Here is an 18,477-nt window from a genome sequence, read left to right as displayed (position 1 = left end):
CTCCTCTGACGAGCCCTGTGAGTCACCTTTGACCCCAGTAGAGGAACTGTTATTAAGTCAGAAGTCTAAGCACCATTACTCATCTTCAAATGAAGTGAAAGTTGCTCAGTCATGCCAGACTGTTTTTGACCCCACGGAGTATACAGTCCATGGAATTCTCCAGGCCAGAATACTGGAGTGAGTAGCCACTCCCTTCTCCAGGGGATCTTCCCAACCCAGGGATCAAACCCAGGTCTCCCGCATTACAGATGGATTCTTTACCAGCTGAGCCACCAGGGAAGCCCAAGAACACTGGAGTGGGTAGCCTTTCCCTTCTCTAGTGGATCTTCCCCACCCATGAATCGAACCAAGGTCTCCTTCCTCCATTGCAGGCGGATTCTTTACCCACTGAGCTGCCAGGGAAGCCCACTCATCTGCAAAGGCTGACATCATGCCTGGTTGGAATGTTCCCAGAGAGAAACTCTAGATTATGAACAAAACAACAGAATGGGGTCGGGGTGGGAGTGTTCATGGTGCGGGGGGAGGCCCTCAGCACCCCCTCCCCCCAGAGCTGGAATGCGTGTAGCGGCACCAGGAAGTGGGCTCCCTCCTCTCAGCCCTCCCAGCGTCCTTGCAAGGAAGCAGGCGGAAGGGCCAGTCCTAGGAAAGGGAAGGATTATCGAATCACCTGCTGCTCAGCTTATGGCCTCTGCTAGCTTAGCCCGGGCTGCTCTCCAACGCAGCAGTCGGAGCTCAGAGGTTAATTTTAGAAGCTGCGAAAATCAAGGAAACTGCATGTCGGGAGGGGTGCTGAGGCAGCCGGGGCGGGCGGAGCGCAGAGGAAAGTGTCTCTTGTGCTGTCCACTTGTTTTATTTCGGTTCTGGAAGTGATCACGTTTGGATTACAGTGAAAGGTGCTGCTTGATTTGATCTGTGTGTGTGTGAGGGCCGCTTTCTTGATGGATAAAAGTTGAGGGTCATTGTATAAGACAAAGTGCAGATGTCCTTGGCACCTTGTCCCAGGATTTGAGAGTCTCAGACATAACGCCAGCCTTCCCTCCTGGAAGAGCCAATTGAAAGAGCATCTTCTGTTGGAGGAGTTGGTCCACAATGCTGGGCTCCGGTGCACAGCACAGTGGCCCGGTTGCACATGCAAATGTATCTGTTCTTTTCAAGTTCTTCTCGCATGTAGGTTATTAGAGTATTGAGCAGACTTCCATGTGAAGAGCTAAATATTTAAATGATGTAGCAGAAAAGGATGCTGCTGGAGAGGTGGGGTGTGATTTTTTTTTTTTTTTTTTAGTTGATTTAGTGAGAAGCCACAAATCTGAGTTTGAGGTTGATCTTAAATATCCAGTTTCTTATGACATCTCTTCTCTAGCTGGAGCCCAGGTTTAATTTCTGCAGGTTGGGTAGGCGCCCTGGGTTTACGTGTGTTGATACGCGTTGGGGGAAACACAGAGAAAACGAAGGGAAGGAGATGTGCTGAGAAGCGAAGGGCCAGGGGCACTGACCCTGTCTCCAGATCCAGACTCAAAAAGTCGACTTGGGAATGCCTTACTCAGCCATGTTAGACTGGCCGGGATTCATCTCTCAGAAGCCACATTCTAGACACCCGGGTGTGGAGACAGAAGGGAGACAAGAGACAAGGGTGGGAGCAGTTAAGAGTCACCAGCCGCCGGGGGCAGAGAGGGGCACGTCCACCCCCAGTGAGGAGCTGCCCGAGGCAAGCACTGGGAAGCTGGGCTTGGGGCGGGTGGGGCAGCGTCCTGCAGCAGCTCCTGTGAGAATGTGCACCAGGGTCCAAGGGAGAACCTCAGGTGCACGCCAGCGGGGTCGCCAGTTTCCAGAAACAGCTCAGGGAAGGCCTTTTCATGCTGCAGGGAAACCGTCCCTGAGCGTCTCTGTGAAGTCAATACAGTGCATTAACCAGGAAGATGTCTTTGTGGGCGAGTGCAGTTCGTGAAGTGAGAGTCACTCAGTTGTATCCGACTCTTTGCAACCCCATGGACTATACAGTCCATGGAATTCTCCAGGCCAGAATACTGGAGTGGGTAGCCTATCCCTTCTCCAAGAGATCTTCCCAACCCGGGAATTGAACCAGGGTCTCCTGCATTGCAGGCGAATTCTTTACCAGCTGAGCCACAAGAAAAGCCCAAGAATACTGGAGTGGGTAGCCTTTCCCTTCTCCTAACCCTAACCCTAACCCTAACCCTTCTCCAGCAGATCTTCCCGACCCAAGAATTGAACTGGAGTGTCCCGCATTGCAAGTGGATTCTTTACCGGCTGAGCCACCAGGGAAGCAGAGTTAGGGAGGGCTACAAAAAGCCTAATAGACTGAAAGAATTTCTGCATGTCCTGACCACATTAAATCCTGCGCCTTAGAGATGATAAGTGAGAGGGCGCTGGTGAGGGGAGGCGCGATGGCGGAGGATGAACACGGTGACCTTGGTGACGGTGAGCCACAGAGCCGGCCAGCCGCTGGGCTAGCAGCTGTGTGCTTTGTCTTGTTTTATCTTCAAAACGATGCTCTGAGGTACTTTCATGCCTCCTTTGTAGGTGAGAAAACAGAGGTGCAGAAGGGTAAGGCACTCGCCCAAAGCCACAGGGCTTGTGGTGGGGCAAGACTTTGGACAGAGGCCGTGTGTGACCACACAAGAGGCTTCTTCCCTGGAGCTTAATGAGACAGGGAGTGGAGCGAGCCGTGTCCAGTAGCTGCTTGGTGAGCGCTGACCTCCTCTCTGTCTCCTTCACACCGGGTGAGCCGCTGGTGATCGGAGGCTCCAGCCACTTGGGCAGAGGGCTCTGGGTACAGGCGGGGCTGCGTCTCCTCTGATGGCCAGATGACTGCAGGGCTGTGCCCGGCCAGGGGATGTGTGCCCGGGGCTCAGTCCTCCTGCTTCGTCTCCGGGGCTCCCTAGTCTTTGTCGCAGGACTTCAGGTGCTCTGGGTGTTTCGCCACAGGAGTGACTCTGAAGTGATTTGCACACGGGGAACGGAAGTGCCGTGAGCGCAGTGGCTGCTCTTCCGGCTGCGTGTGTGACCCAGACGATGGCCAGGGGCTTCCGACCCCGTCCAGCTTGTCTCATCTGTTCTCGCGGGCCGCTCCAGGGCGCCTCTGGGGGTGCTGAGCGCATGGGTGATACTGAGATTGACGACCCACATCTGTTTTCAGAACAGCCGTGCCTTTATTCAGGTAAACCTCTAAATACTCCGAGAGGTCAATACTGTGAGTCCTCTTCTTACTTAAGGAGCTCGTCAGGAGACACAGGCAGTGAAGGACACCGACGGGACACAGAAGCGGGTCGTGTGGCACCAGAGTCTGGCTCTCAGCCGCCAGGCTAGAGACCACCTCCCTGCTCACAGCCCTTCCGTGGTTTTCCCAGTAGCCATAGTGAAAGTGAAAGGCTTAGTTGCTCAGTCGTGTCTGACTCTTTGCAGCCACATCCATGGACTGTAGCCCACTCGGCTCCTCTGTCCATGGGATTCTCCAGGCAAGAATACCAGAGGGGGTTGCCATTCTCTTCTCCAGGGAATCTTCCCAACCCAGGGATCAAACCCAGGTCTCCTGCATTGCAGGCGAATTCTCTACTATCTGAGCCACCAGGGATGAGGTGTAGATAGATGCATCTCATTCCTGCTAGGATGATATGCTTTGTCAAAATTAGTTTTTAGTTCTTACGCACATTATGCTTTTCATCACTTCCAGGCCTGGTGTGTGCCTTTGAATACTAACGTCAGCGGCACTTCCTACAGGAAGGCCTCCCAGATGGCCTTTGTTTGGGGTTAGCCGTCTCTGTCCTTCTCACCTGTGGGCCCGCTGGCCCAGCACTTGCTACAGTATGTTTTCGTTGTCTCTTCAGTTCTCTGTCTGTCCCACCTAGCTGGGGGGACCCTGTGTCCTCTTCATCTAATGTGTAGACAGGTACTTGGTAATTTAATCCATTAATTGGTACAACCTGTTATGAGACTGTAATCCTTTTTTACTGATTGAATTATAACTGTGGTGTAGATTTTAAATATTTAAGTTGTTTTGGGGGAGTACTGTTCTGTCAGATCTGCTTGATGTTCTAGATGAGATCCCTAGTGACTGATACATTAAATACTGACCATTTTGAAGAGATACCGCACAGCAAAATGATTGAAAAACCGTTTCCCACAATCCCCAAAACACAGAGACAAACCAAAAATAACCTCCACCTGAAGCATCCGTCTTTGAACACCAGAGTCCTGGTTTATACGTATGTCTGTCCTCTGGAATTACTGGTATTTCCCCTCCTGTATTTTCTTCCAGAAGTTTTGTAACTTTAGTCCTTACATTTAGCTCTATAATGCATTCCTAATTAGTTTTCCTATTTGGTATGAGGTTAGGACCAAGGTTCATTATTGTTCAAGTGGATCTCATTGTTCTAACCTTCTTTCCCCCATTGTCTGCGAATTTGTCAAAAATCAGTTGACCGCATACACGTGAGTCTCTTGGATTCTTTTTTGTTCCGTGGATCTGTAGGTCTGCAGTTACACATATACCACGCTGTCTTGTAGATTTATACAAAGTTGTTCGATAATTTGGGTAGATTTAAATTCCGGACACTCTGCTAGAGTTCCAGTCAGTTCAGTCGCTCAGTCGTGTCCGCTCTTTGCGACCCCATGAATCGCAGCACGCCAGGCCTCCCTGTCCATCACCAACTCCCGGAGTTCACCCAGACTCACGTCCATCGAGTCAGTGATGCCATCCAGCCATCTCATCCTCTGTCGTCCCCTTCTCCTCTTGCCCCCAATCCCTCCCAGCATCAGAGTCTTTTCCAATGAGTCAGCTCTTCGCATGAGGTGCCCAAAGTAGAACTCATCAACTAAGCACACCATGATAATTAGTTGCAATATCACATCATAACAGGTTTCATGCTTTTAAGATATTTGGTGAGTCCCCTACCTCAGACGACCTAATACCTGAAATCAGGCTGACTGTTAAGTGACGGGTAGAAGTTCCTGGTCTAGTTCAGCCTACCTGCACGATTAAGCGTGGGAGCAGACGGGGGCTTCTCGAGCCCCAGCTGTGCTAGTGATGACTTCAGGCGCCAGTTTCCATTCGTCTCCTGTCCCACCTTTTGTACAGCCTAGTAACGGGGACCTTACACAAACCTGGATGAGATGTGGCAGAGGATACTAGCAGGAGCTGCCCAGGGAGTCAGTCTATAACTATCCCACGTTCTAGAGTAGACATTCGTCCAATGTGAAAGACCTGACTTAAGGTTTAGAGTATTTACATAAATCTGCTCTTAGAGACCTGAAATTACAGGAGTTAAAAAGTATGTACCGTGTCTTTTGGGAAGCGTAGTCGTTCCACACAAATAATATCAGCTTTTAAACATTTAATATCTAGGGACTTCCTTGGTGGTTCACTGTTTAAGACTTTGCCTTCCAATGCAGTGGATACAGGTTTGACCCCTATTTGGGAGCTAAGATCCCTCATGTCTGGCAGCTGAAACAACCAAAAACTTTAAAAATACTCCACATCAAAAAAAAAAAAAATATATATATATATATAAATTTATTGACTTTTTAAAAAACTTAATATTTAGAGTGGTTTTCATTTTTGAAGGTATGATTTTGTAGACTTTTTGGTTAGGTCTGTGTTTGAGAAAGCACAATCTGTCCACCCTGCCCTTGGATGAGTCTGGGCCAAGGCTGGGGACTCTAGGATGCTAGAGACGGAAAGGGTCTTCGAGAACATGGTTCAGAGAAGGAAAAGTAGATTCCGTGAGCTCTCACAAAGCCCTACCAGAAGAACGGGTTAAAGCCCAGGTGTACAAGCCCTCTGTCAGCGTGGTCACGCAGGATGCATGCCTGGCCCCTAGGCAGACGTGTGGAGGAGTGTTGATGCTGCTGGGAGAACAGTAGCGTGAACCAGAAGAAACTGCTGTTTGGGAGGTCAAGAAAGATCGACTCTCGGGGGTTGCTTCTGGTCCCCCTGTTGTATAAAAACTCAGATCCGTGTGAGGCCATTGTGAGTTACACGCAGCTCGGGCAGCGTCTGATGGTCCCTGACGAGAAGGTTGGCCCAGGAGTAACGCGGGCTGAGTGTGTCTAGGAGACCCGGGTGACGAGAGAGCGCCCGGGACGTCTGCTGAGAGGGAGCTCCAGGGCAGGAGCAGGCGGGCCGGCAGAGGGGCCGTGTGCTTCCGAGACGGAGCCCGCCTCCGACGGCCCCGCACTCCCCGCCGAGGCGGGTGTGAGGATGCTCACGAGATGTTGTGAGCGCTGAGGTGCCGAGGAGCTTGTGAAATCGGCTCTGCTGTTCTTCTGGCTGGTTTTTTGTTTTTTGTTTTTCCCCTTCCTGGACTAAGGACTCTTAGAAAGATATTCCCAGTTCTGACCGTGGCCGGAGAAGCGTGAGGAAAATGATTTGTTTGCTCAAGATGGCGTCAGATTCTTGAGATCAAAAGGGTCTGCCTAGAGATAAAAGCTTATATGTAATAAATGCAGGAAAATGATATTTGCAGCCCACTTTTTTTTTTTTTAACCAAGGCATCAATCATAAGCTATTGATTTGACTTGACTAAGTCTCTCTCTTGAGGTGTGGTATCTTTCTCTCTTTCTGTCTTGCTCTCTTGATATTCTCTATCTGTCACCCCCGTGTGTGTGTGTGTGTGTGTGTGTGTGTGTTTTCTCTCCCTGCTTGCTCTCTGTACCTATGAGTATCTCTTCTTTCTCTCCCTGTCTCCCTCCCTCTCTCTTTCTCTGGTGTATCCAAAATTTCTGACTTGGAACAGAAGTCTCCACAGAGGGATTCATGTGTGGTGTCTCTTTGCTTTTCCAGTTCCTCCAGGAGTGATACAGAACGGAACGCGGGTTCTGAGCCGAGGCCTGTTCCCCGGGGTCCGGCCGTTGCCAGTCACGCCCATTGGGATGACAGCGGCTGTGAGGTAAGGGGCCCTGCTGGGCGAAGCCCCCCTGAGCAGCGGGAAGGCCACCTGGGGGCCGGGGAAGACCAGCCTCTGCGTGGTCAGGGCGGAAATAGCTTGGGTGTCTTAAGGCGTTAAAAGAGCTCCCGAGGACCCAATCTAGGTGCCAGCTTCTCCTTCTTGGGCTGTCAAATTACCCTGGTCTCTTTGCAGATGAGATGAAGCAAAATGGCAGTGAAGTTGCTCTATTCTGAGAAGGTGGGGTAAAGTGAGCAGAAGGAAACGGTGGGCAGGGTAGGCATTAGATTCTGGGCTAACTGGTCGACCTCCAGACCCAGCCCTTTCTCTCTGGGGGCATGTCTGACCTCTGTGGGTTAGTTCCCTCGACCATGAAGCTCCTCTGCCTCCTGGGAAGGCTTGCAATGAAACGTGCAAAAAAGGCAGGTGTGAAAAGTGCTCCGGCAAGTGGCCTGTAAATACCAGGTGGTGTCAGCCCCCTCACTCCCGAGAGTCAGCTCAGCCGCCCAACCTCGTGGACTCCTCCTTGGGAAGTTTCTTTCCTCCACCCTTCTCAGCTCCTCTGCCAGCCCCAGGGGAGGGCCCATCGCTTGCCCGGGAAGGAGCCTTGCGTGCCCCAGTGGGAGTGCCTCCCCCTGCCCACCCCCGCCCTCCCGACAGCCGTCACCAGGCTGGTTTCCTACAGTGTGCCTCCCCAGCTGTTTGCAGAAGCGTCCCCGTCGACTCCCGCCATCTCACCCTGACGCCCCGCCGGCCCTCCCATCTCCTCCAGCCAGACTTGTTCTCCAGATGATGGGGTTGGCCCATCTTATCCTGCGGTTTCCTCTGTGTAGATCTCCCTCCGCCTCCCCGTGGAGAGCAGCACCTCCTTCTCAGCCCATCACAAAAATGATCCCTTCCCCAGGCTTTTCTGAACAGGCCTCTGAGTCAGCCTCAGAGCAGTCCTCTTTTCTTGGCACGCATAACCCCTTGCTTTGGGCGTGGCTTTTGGTGGGTGGCGCTGTGTGCGTCCCCCTCTGTCCTCTGGTTTGCTTGCTGAGGACAAGAGCTGGGTCCCGCTGGCTTGGCTGAGGCCTCGTCACACGCTCAGCGCTGGGCCCCGATGGCTTGTTCAGAAGAGACCTGCCGTGCTGGGCTGCGTCCCTTCACAACACCGCATCCCAGCTTCTTTGCAGCACTTCTGGATCACGTTCACGCCTCAAGGCCATTTCGCTTTCATAGTGTCTCATGTCCCAAAGAAAACCATCCCCGGAAGTCTGTTAACTGGGGCTTGAGGGAACTGCATGCTCAGGCTCTGTGATGGGCATCAACCACGTGGAGGTTCTCCGCTCACTTGTGGTTTTGTTTGTCTATATTATCTTTTGGCTGCGTGTGCAGGATCTTAGTTCTCTGACCAAGGATGCAACACACTTCCCCTGCACTGGAAGCGCAAGTCTTAACCCGTGGACGCCAGGGAAATGCCTCACTTGTGTCTTTTAATCCTCCCAGCAAACCAACTGCTTTTGCCAGAGTTGTTGTTCAGGCACTAAGTCATGTTCAACTCTTTGCAACCCCATGGACTACAGCATGCCAGGCCTCCCTGTCCATCACCAACTCCCAGAGTTTACTCAGACTCATGTCCATCGAGTTGGTGATGCCATCCAGCCATCTCATGCTCTGTCATCCCCTTCTATTCCCGCCTTCAATCTTTCCCAGCATCAGGGTCTTTTCCAATGAGTCAGTCCTTCACATCAGGTTGCCAAGGTATTAGAGCTTCAGATTCAGCATCAGTCCTTCCAATGAATAAGTAAGTAAGTGTTAGTCACTCAATCATGCCCGACTCTTTGTGACCCCATGGACTGCAGCCCACCAAGCTCCTCTGTCCATCAGACTTTCCAGGCAAGGATACTGGAGTGGGTTGCCATTTCCTTTTCCAGGGGATCTTCCCAACCCAGAGATCAAACCCAGGTCTCTTGCATTGCAGACAGATTCTTTACTGACTGAGCTACAAGGGAAGCCATGAATAGTCAGGGTTGATTTCTTTTAGGATGGACTGATTGGATTTCCTTGCAGTCGTATCTTCAGGGCAGATGCTAGTATTTGGAACCTACTAAGGAGGGAAGTTGGTAGGAATTAGAGTAGTAATTGTATGGTAAAGCCAGTTATCATTTCTGCTAAGCAGACATGGCCATACTTTCCAGAAGTGTGGAAAGGTTCTTTTTCTTGTGCTTCTCCCGTATCTTTCTTAGATGTCTTGAGATCAGTAATTTACGACCTTCAGTTCATGAAACGTAAGCCTCTTCCTTCGAGCCAAAATAGCTATGCCTTGGCCTCACATTGTGAGAGAGACATACTCCGTCTCCTATTTGTTCTCAAAATCGCTTCTGCCTAACCTCCTCATGTACCTTTCTGGTTGGGAAGGCCGCAGACTCCTCTCACTTGCCATGAAGATCTCCTTTCATGTGCAGACACTAAGCATAGACGTCAGCTTATTGTCCTCAGCATCTTTTCAGTGCCTTTTTAAGCAAACGGAGTTCTCCCTGTGACTCTAGCCATTCCCTGGGAGAAGGGAAGAGCCAGGCAGAGGGAAAGGAGGCCTGCGACGGACCTGGCTTTCAGCAGGAGCTGCCTCCTCATTTTATTACCCTCACGACATATGTGATTGCTGACTTTTGGTGATTAGTACCCTCTGGAGGTATTATGTAAAATATTAGTTTTTTTAAACTGGTTATATTTTGGTTAGAAGGTAACATAGCGTTGTGTTGTTCAGTTGCTAAGTCGTGTCTGACTCTTGGTGATTCCCATGGACTGCAGCACACCAGGCCTCCCTTCCCCTCACCATCTCCTGGAATTTGCCCAAGTTCATGTCCATTGAATTGGTGATGTTATCGGTAGCACTACAGCAAGACAATGATATCTTATTCGTGGTCAAAGAGTTGCTACTCATCCATCCCAGCCAACACCTCACTTAGGCTCCTGCCGCAGTAAAAGACCACAAGCAGGTTCCGGGGCTGGACGTGTGCGTCCTTCAGGTCCAGCTGGGAGAGACAGAAGCCACGCTAGGGACTCGAACAGGGAGACTTCAAAATAAAGAACCGTTAGCCAGGTAGAAAGTTATTAACCAGGCGACTGGAAGAGAACTCAGGGTGTTAAAGAGGGAACAACTGCAGGAAGCGGCCACATCCCCTCCGGTGAGGTTTGAATGATTGCCCCTCGAGGCTGGGTCTCAGAGCTCCCAGGAGCGGCCGGGGCTGCGATCCAGGCCTCTTAGGAGGAGACACTGAGTTCAGAGGAGGGACCGGTGGAAGGACCAGAGGGGTCTCTAGGGAGAAGGCTCCTACTGGTGCACACACCTCTCCGGGCACATGAAGAAGTGGGGCCTGCGGGCACCGGAGGAATCGCAGACTCAATTTGGCAGCTCCTGTAGGACAGACTGCTGCTTCAAGGGGGAGAGGCATGGCTGGGGGACGCAGAAACGGGGCACAGGGGAGGGGTCACGGCCCTTCCCCCACCCATCCCAGACTCGGGAGGGCAGAGCCAGGCGGGCTCAGACAGGTGGCCCGGCGCGGAGCACTGCGGGCGGCCTGGGCCCAGGGGCTGTAGCTCTGCGTGCCCATCCTCTCCAGAAGCATGCAGCCCAGAGCAGCGAGCTTCCCCGGCGACACCGGAGGTCCCAGCAGAATCCTCTCGGTAAAACGAACAGCCGCAGTGTGTAGAGACAAGCTCCCGTTTGCCCAAACAGAGAGAAGACCACGGTGTGTTAGCCATTATCCCAATACCAGCTCTGCACTTTCCGCCTCAGTTTTAAGAGACTTCAGGGAGAGGAAGGCTGCAGAAGGTCAGGGACCCTCGCTTATAAGACCTTTTCCTTCCTTATGGCCTAAGTGCCTGGCAAATAGGTGGCACGAGCCTTCAGGAAAAATGAACGGAAACATAACCACGTGGGCATTTGCAGGAGGCCTTGTAAAGCCCATCAAGAGCTGCTGGGGGGGAAAGTCCTGTTCTGTGCTTTCACGTTCATTGTAATCGAAATTCTTTTCCTTTTTTAACTTGGCCGTGTGTCAGGTGAACCTAGGTTAGCTGAGGTTAAAGGGAAAACAGCCCAGCAGAGACCAGAACAGCAGCAGGCGTCCTCTGCCAGACCACGTGGCGGTGACCAGGGGTCCCTGAGGGGCTCCCGCTGCCCCATCTGCTCAGGAGGGCAGAGGTCATTAGCGCCCCCTGAAGACCTGTTTCCTACCCTGCTTTGTGTGACAGGTCTTCTGTGCAAGTCTAAGCAACTTCTCCTTAAGTGAAAATATTTGTCTTTCGGGGATGTGTTGTGGTTTTTTTTACCCCTCTGCTGAGTGCCAAAGGCCATGTTTGTTTGTCTTAACTCTGAAACTGTTATTGACATAGATGAAGTGTTACTTTTATTAGCTGATCACTACACAGCTTGTATTTGCTGGGTTCCTTTGCATGTAATTATGATGTGAAATCTCCTTGTAAGAGTATCTGTCAATAGTGTAATTGACTTTGCCGTGTTGACTTTTTACTCAGTAACTTCAGGGATCAGCCAATCCTTAGACATTGGAGACCCGCTTATTTTTAAATTTGCCTAGGCGGGGAGTCCTTAAGACAGGTTATCCTCGGAGTAACTGCTCTCACTTCTCCAAGTTTCATGCGTGTGTCTTCTGCTGCCTCTCCAGTGAAATCCCTTGCAGAGAATACATTGGAATGGAAGAGTTATAGCCCCGGAAGAACTGCTTCTGGATCTCTTGGGAAACGGAGCCTACGATTTCCTCCATTCGTGAACTAGGGGCGGCTTCTCAGCTGCAGGCCGCAGCAGCTCCCCTGGGCCTGGGCCACCTTGTGTGCACGGCTTAGGCCTCTGACCCTAAGTCACCTCTCAGGTAGCAAAGAAGAACTATGAACGTCAAGGCTTGCCAGAGGATTGAGAGAGAGCTGGTGGGCACGCCCTCCTTCATGTGTCAGACTGTGCCGCGCTCGCTCAGGTCCAGCTCTTTACAGCCCCATGGACTGAAGCCCGCCAGGCTCCTCTGTCCATGGGATTTTCCAGGCAAAAATTCTGGAGTGGGTAGCCATTTCCTCCTCCAGAGGATCTTCCCAACCTAGGGATTGAACCCATGTCTCCTGCATCTCCTGCATCGCAGGCAGATTCTTTACTGCTGAGCCATCGGAGAAGCCTTTCATATGTCAAGACAGCTCAGAAATTGCACACATGAGCTTGGGAACCAAGTTTCCTGGGTCCGTAGCCTGTAACTATGGGACCTTGGGCCAGGCTTCTCACAAGAAAACCAGCACCTACCTTGTGAGTTACTAGGATTAATACACAGTTACATGCCCGGCACATAGTAAACACTATACAAGTGTTCAATAAATGCATTATAAACAAGCACACCTGCTCACAAATGGGAAAGGGCTTTTCTCCAAAGATACAGAAATGGTACATAGAGTAAGCAATGCTGCTGCTGCTAAGTCCCTTCAGTCATGTCTGACTCTGTGCAACCCCATAGACGGCAGCCCACCAGGCTCCCCCGTCCCTGGGATTCTCCAGGCAAGAACACTGGAGTGGGTTGCCATTTCCTTCTCCAATGCATGAAAGTGAAGAGTGAAAGTGGAGTCACTCAGTCATGTCCAACTCTTAGCGACCCCATGAACTGCAGCCCACCAGGTTCTTCTGTCCATGGGATTTTCCAGGCAAGAGTACTGGAGTGCGGTGCCATTGCCTTCTCTGGAGTAAGCAATAAACACATAGAAAAATGCTCAGCATCACTAATCATTAGGGAAATGCAGATCAAGACTGCAGTGCTTCACCCTCCTCAGGATGGCACTAGCAAGAAAACAGAAAATAGTAAGCGTTGACAAGGTCATGGAAAGATTGGAGCCCTTGAGCACTGTCGGTGCTCAGTATGGCAGGTCCCTTGGACTGCAGGGAGATCAGCCCGTCCATCCTAAAGGAGGTCAGTCCTGGGTGCTCATTGAAAGGGCTGATGCTGAAGCTGAAACTCAAGTACTTTGGCCACCTCATGCAAAGAGCTGACTCATTTGAAAAGACCCTGATGCTGGGAAAGATTGAGGGCAGGAGGAGAAGGGGACGACAGAGGATGAGATGGCTGGATGGCATCACTGACTCGATGGACGTGAGTCTGAGTGAACTCTGGTAGTTGGTGATGGACAGGGAGGCCTGGCGTGCTGCGGTCCATGGGGTGGCAAAGAGTCGGACACGACTGAGCGTCTGAACTGAAATGGAAACCTGTAAGCAACCCGAGCATCCATCAATAGATGAACAAACAAGCAAAATGTGTGTACTCATGATAGAATATACAGCCTTTAAGCAGAAGGCAACTCTGATCCCTGCTACAGTATGCATGCACCTTGAGGACATTTATGTTAAGTGAAACAAGCTACTCGTAAAAAGACTAACACCGTATGACCCCACTTAAGTGAATAGTCCTGTTCATGGAGGCGGAGCACAGAATGGTGGTTGCCAGTGACTGTGCAGAGGGGTGGGGGTCACTGTTTACTGGGGACGAGTCACAGTTTTACAGGATGAAGGGTTCTGGAGATGGCTGGTGGGGCGCCTGCACAATGTTGAGTGCACTTAATACCACTGAGCTGTGCGCTTAACAAAGGTTGAGACGGTAAGTTTTTTATGTTTGTGTATTTTAGCACAGTTGTTTAAAGCGTAGAAGAAAATGAAATGTGTCGTGTGGAGAGCACGATTCATCCACCTGCTCCCCACACACCTTCCCAGATCTCCTCTCTGAGCACCAGAAGCTTAGTCCCAAACCCCAGAAAGGGCTTAGGTTGAGTTTCCGGGCCACCTTCAGGACAGTGCACACTTGGCAAAGCCCGGGTTCGTGACAGTAATCTAAACCACGTGTTAGTCGCTCAGTCGTGTCCGACTCTCTGTGACCCATTGGACCACAGCCAACCAGGCTCCTCTGTCCATGGGATTTTCCAGGCGAGCATACTGGAGTGGGTAGCCCTTCCCTCCTCCAGGGGGTATTCCCGACCCACGGATTGAACCTGGGTCTCCCATACTACAGGCAGATTCTTTACCGTCTGAGCCACCAGGGCAGCCCCAGTCTAAACCATAACATGTTAGAAAATTACAAGAAAGTTTCATTTGATCACCACCTAAGGCTGCTGAATAGTTTTTGGAGCTTTAAGGACCTCACGTGAAAATGCAGTTCCCCCGGAACAGGAAGCAAGTCAGGAATTAATGGTTCTATTGTCACATGAAGCATTAATACTTAAGGTCCTGTCAAAATAAAGTCAGCAGGAGAGTGCATCCATCAGCCTCAGATCTGCTCCTGGTCACCGTCTTCATCTTTCCCTGGAAACGTGTTTGTCACAGGGGTTTAGGCCGCCTGCACCCTTCAGTCTGAAGATAGGGTGGGCCCGGTGATGTCACTGGAAGGAAGTTTGCCACTGATCTGCTTTCTGTTTTAATTTAAAGACCAAGTACCTGTCAGCCTTCATCTTTTGAAATCATGGTCTTTGAAGGCAGTTCTAAAACTGACTATTAGGTTATGCTTTGTGGTGGGAAGGAGAGGAGGAAAGGGGATAAAGGACGCACGTGAGTTCCCTCTGGGCCACCAGCTCAGCTTTTGTCTCCACTTGTGGCTCTTCTGGTCCAGAAATCGAAACAGTGGCCAGCAAATCCACTGTGTGATGTTTGATCCACATTCTGCAGTTGCTCCTCGCGCTTCAAACCAGTGGCATTGGTTAAGGCCTTTGAAAGTCCTGGCAGCTTTTACTATTGCGTGTAAAAAGCCCTCTGCACTCCTGATGATGCTGGTCTGTGCCAAATGCAGAGTGATTCGTGGAGGAGAGTTTTAGGGTCATTCCTGTCGTGTTCTGTGATCACATAGATAAGGGGTCACTGTTGTCTCAGTCTTTTAAGGGGACCCCTTGCAGCTCACAGGAGGAAACTGTGCCGCTTCCTGCCCCCAACGTGGAGATGACCACTGAGGCAGAACCCCTGGCATTGTTGAGCCCGTGTGCTTCTCAGGAAGAGCTACACAGCAGGAGCAGGCGTCAGAGGCCCCCGCAGCTGCTAAAGATAACCAGAATCCCAAATTCTGTATGTACTGTTCCTAGGCTTTTAGAAGTATTTTTGATATCCATAAGGAGTACCTTAAATTTTTCTTGATTTGAATTTTATCTGTTAATATCTGGAATGGTACTTTATATCTTCTTTTCTGACTTACTCCTTCCCCTCTTTATTCATTACGAAGTTTATTTGGTTTGCTTCCTTCGGTTGTAACGGGCGGTGTTTTCATGCCTATATAATATTCCACTGTGTGGCTGTGCCACAAGTACATTTTTTAAGGTATTTGGATTGTTCATAGTTACTTGCTTTTACAAACTTGCCATGGGAATTCCTGCCCATGCCTACAGTCTCATCTAGGATGCATGTTTTGGTGTGGGAATTTTTGGTTTATACGGGCTAACGTGCTCAGCGTCACCAGAGGATGGCAGATTGTGTTCTGAGGTGCTCATATCCGTGTGCACGCCTCCCAGCAGAGTGTGGTACTTCCCATTCCTCGGCATCTTCACCGACATGTGGAGTTGTCATCCTGTGCGACTTCAGCCAGTCTAGTGGATATGTAACGGTATCTTGCAGCATTTTAGTTTCCATTTCCCTTCTTACTAAAGAGGTTGCACAGTTCTCCATTTATTTAACTGGCTGCTTGAATATGCTCTTTGATGGATTGCCTGCTCAACAGTTTACTCATCTTTCTATCAGGTGGTTTTCTTTTCTTATCTTTGTAGGACTTCTTTGTATATTCTGGATAATAACCCTTTATTGACTATCTTGTTGTTGAGTCACTCTTTGCGACCCCATGGACGGCAGCATGCCAGGCTTCCCTGTCTACTATCTCCCAGAGTTTGTTCAAACTCATGTCCATCAAAGCGGTGAGGCCATCCAACCGTCTCATCCTCTGTTGTCCCCCTCTCCTCCTGCCTTCAGTCTTGCCCAGCATCAGGGTCTTTTCCAGTGAGTCAGCTCTTCGCATCAGGTGGTCAAAGTATTGGAGTCTCAGCTTCAGCATCAGTCCTTCCAATGAATATTCAGGACTGATTTCCTTTAGGATGGACTGGTTGGATCTCCTTGCAGTCCAAGGACTCTCAAGAGTCTTCTCCAACACTAAAATCTGAAAGTACTACAACACGTCAGTTCTTCAGCACTCAGCCTTTTTTATGGCCCACCTCTCACATCTGTACATGGCTACTGGGAAGACCATAACTTTTTCCAGTGGCTATACGAACCTTTGTTAGCCAAGTGATGTCTCTCCTTTTTAACATGCTGTTGTTGACCATATGTGTTGCTAATAACTTGCCTAAGTTTGTGGATGGTCATTTCACTGTCCATAGTGATGTCTTCTGATGAACAGAAGCTCTTAATTTTCATGCTTAGTAATCACTTTGTAATGAAATCTAGTGTCTTTAAAAAGTCCCCACTCCAAGATTATATGGTCTTTTGTAGTTTTTTTCCTAAAAGATTAAAAAAAATTTTTCCGATATCATTTAAATACTATATAATCCATCTGGAGTTAATTATTTGTATATTGATTTTTTTCAGGCAACCTTGCTAAATAAACTGACTTAGTAAATTTACTAATCTGTCTGTAGATTCTTCTGTATAAAATCAGATAAATAATGGTGGGGATTTTTCTTATATCCTGTCCTGTTATATCCTATTCTTATATCCTGTCCTATTTTTTCCTGCCCTATTAGAGTTAGAACCTCTGAATAAAAGTAATGATAACAGACATCTTTACATTGTTTCATTCTTTCTTACATTTGTTATTTGGCTGCTTCCCATCTTAGTTGAGGTACACAGGCTCTGTAGGTGTGGCTCCAGAGCGTGCAGGCTCAGTGGTGGCCATGCGGGGGCTCGGTTGCTCCACGGCTCGTGGCATCCAAGTTCCCTGACAGAGAGCAGAGCCCACATCTCCAGCGCTGCAGGAGGGACTCTTAACTCCCGAACCGCCACCAAAGTGCCCGTGTTTTTTCTTATTTTAAAGAGTGCTGTGTTACTGAATAACTGACGGACTGTTTGTTTTAGGTTTTTTAGGAAATATACTTTATCATTACAAAAATATTCCTTCTATGTTTGGCTTGCAATGGTAGTTTATCATAAATGGTTGTTGAATTTCATCAAAGAAATGTTTACATCATTTAGCAGAACGGTAAATTTTTTTCTCATTGTTTTACATGGTGGTGAATTACATGATAAATTACTAATTTTAAATAAAACCTGCATTCCTAATGTACTGGTGATATATTTTTTACATATTGCTCGCGTTGGTGCGCTAGCATCTCATATGTGAATCTTTGCATGGTTGTCCAGAGCCATGTTTCTCTAGCGCTCTCCTTATGTAGTTTCAGTGTCAGGATTACATTATTCTCACATAATGCATTAAAGAGTATTCACTCCTAGATTCCCTGAGTTTAGGTAAGATTGAAATTAATCTGTTGCTTAATGTTTGGCGGAACTTACTTGCAAAACACTGCACAGCTGGTGTTTTATTTGTGGGATGATTTTTAACTATTGAGTGAATTTCTTATATTTTTCATCTCTTTTTAAATTCATTTGGGTAACTGTAGGGATTTGTCCATATCACCTGCTTTCAAAAATGCGGCATAAAGTTATTTATAATATCTGTCATCTTCTCAGTGTCTTGCAGTTGCATCCCTTTAACGTCTTATTTCATTTTATTACTTCTCTTTTTGCTTAACCTTAACACAAATAGTGTTTTTTCTCTAGAAGAATCAACTTTGGATAATCAACTTTATATTATCATGTAATATATTATAAATAATGTAATTAATTATTATAATTACCTCTATTTTGTATCTCTTCTCCATATCATTGATTTCTGCTAGCTTTTCTTTTAATTTTCTTTCTTTGGGTTTATTCTTTCTTGTTGTGGTGATCTGGATACTTTTATTTTACACTTTGATTCTTTTATATAGAACTTCAAGGTTATACTTTCCTTCAAACTGCTGCTTAGTTGTAGCCATACATTTTGGTGCCTTTTGTTTTCATTATTGTTACAAGTTCCAAGTCTTTACTAATTTTCATCTTGCTTTCTTCTTTCAGCCATAGGTGTTTTTAGAAGTGTGTTTTTAAATTTTCAAACCTATGAGGAGGTGGTTTTTGCTTATTTTTGGTTTTAGTTACCTCTTCATCATTACTTATTAATTACAATGCACTGTGCTCAGGAAATCCATCTGTAAGATACTGCTATTTGAAGTCTGTGGAGACTTGCTGTGTGGTCTCCTAGTGTATACTGTCTTCTATTATAAATATTTTGTGTGTGCTTCTAAGTCACATACCTGGTCTGTTGTGAGCACATGTTCTGTATATCCACTAGTTCAAATCTACATGTGAGCCGTGTCTGGGCGAGAAGGGGGAGAGATGTGGGTTTGACCATTTCTTCCTGCAGCTCTTCCAATTTGGGTGTATTTTGAAGCAATCTTATTGGAGGTCTCCAAGTTTAGAACAGTTATATATTCCTGGTGAATTGAACCTTTCTGACTATTTCATCACTGTCTTCATCTATAGTAATGATTTTTGCCT

General features: G+C 48.6%; 1 protein-coding gene across 9 annotated transcripts in view; it reads left to right on the top strand.

The window, feature by feature from the left end:
• The window catches only part of FOXN3 (forkhead box N3), a 448,976-nt gene that overhangs the window by 416,287 nt on the left and 14,212 nt on the right, over nt 1–18,477 (top strand). For all 9 annotated transcript variants that reach the window (NM_001206687.2, XM_005212146.5, XM_024997328.2 and 6 more), the window contains one exon: nt 6,797–6,902. In NM_001206687.2, the coding sequence (NP_001193616.1) occupies nt 6,797–6,902 (106 nt within the window). The remainder of the gene's footprint in view (nt 1–6,796; nt 6,903–18,477) is intronic.

Source organism: Bos taurus, chromosome 10 (genome assembly GCF_002263795.3).
Source record: "Bos taurus isolate L1 Dominette 01449 registration number 42190680 breed Hereford chromosome 10, ARS-UCD2.0, whole genome shotgun sequence".
NCBI classification, from domain to species: domain Eukaryota; kingdom Metazoa; phylum Chordata; class Mammalia; order Artiodactyla; family Bovidae; genus Bos; species Bos taurus.
The sequence above is the reverse complement of the archived record's forward strand: the minus strand, read 5'-3'. Positions and strand labels throughout refer to the sequence as shown.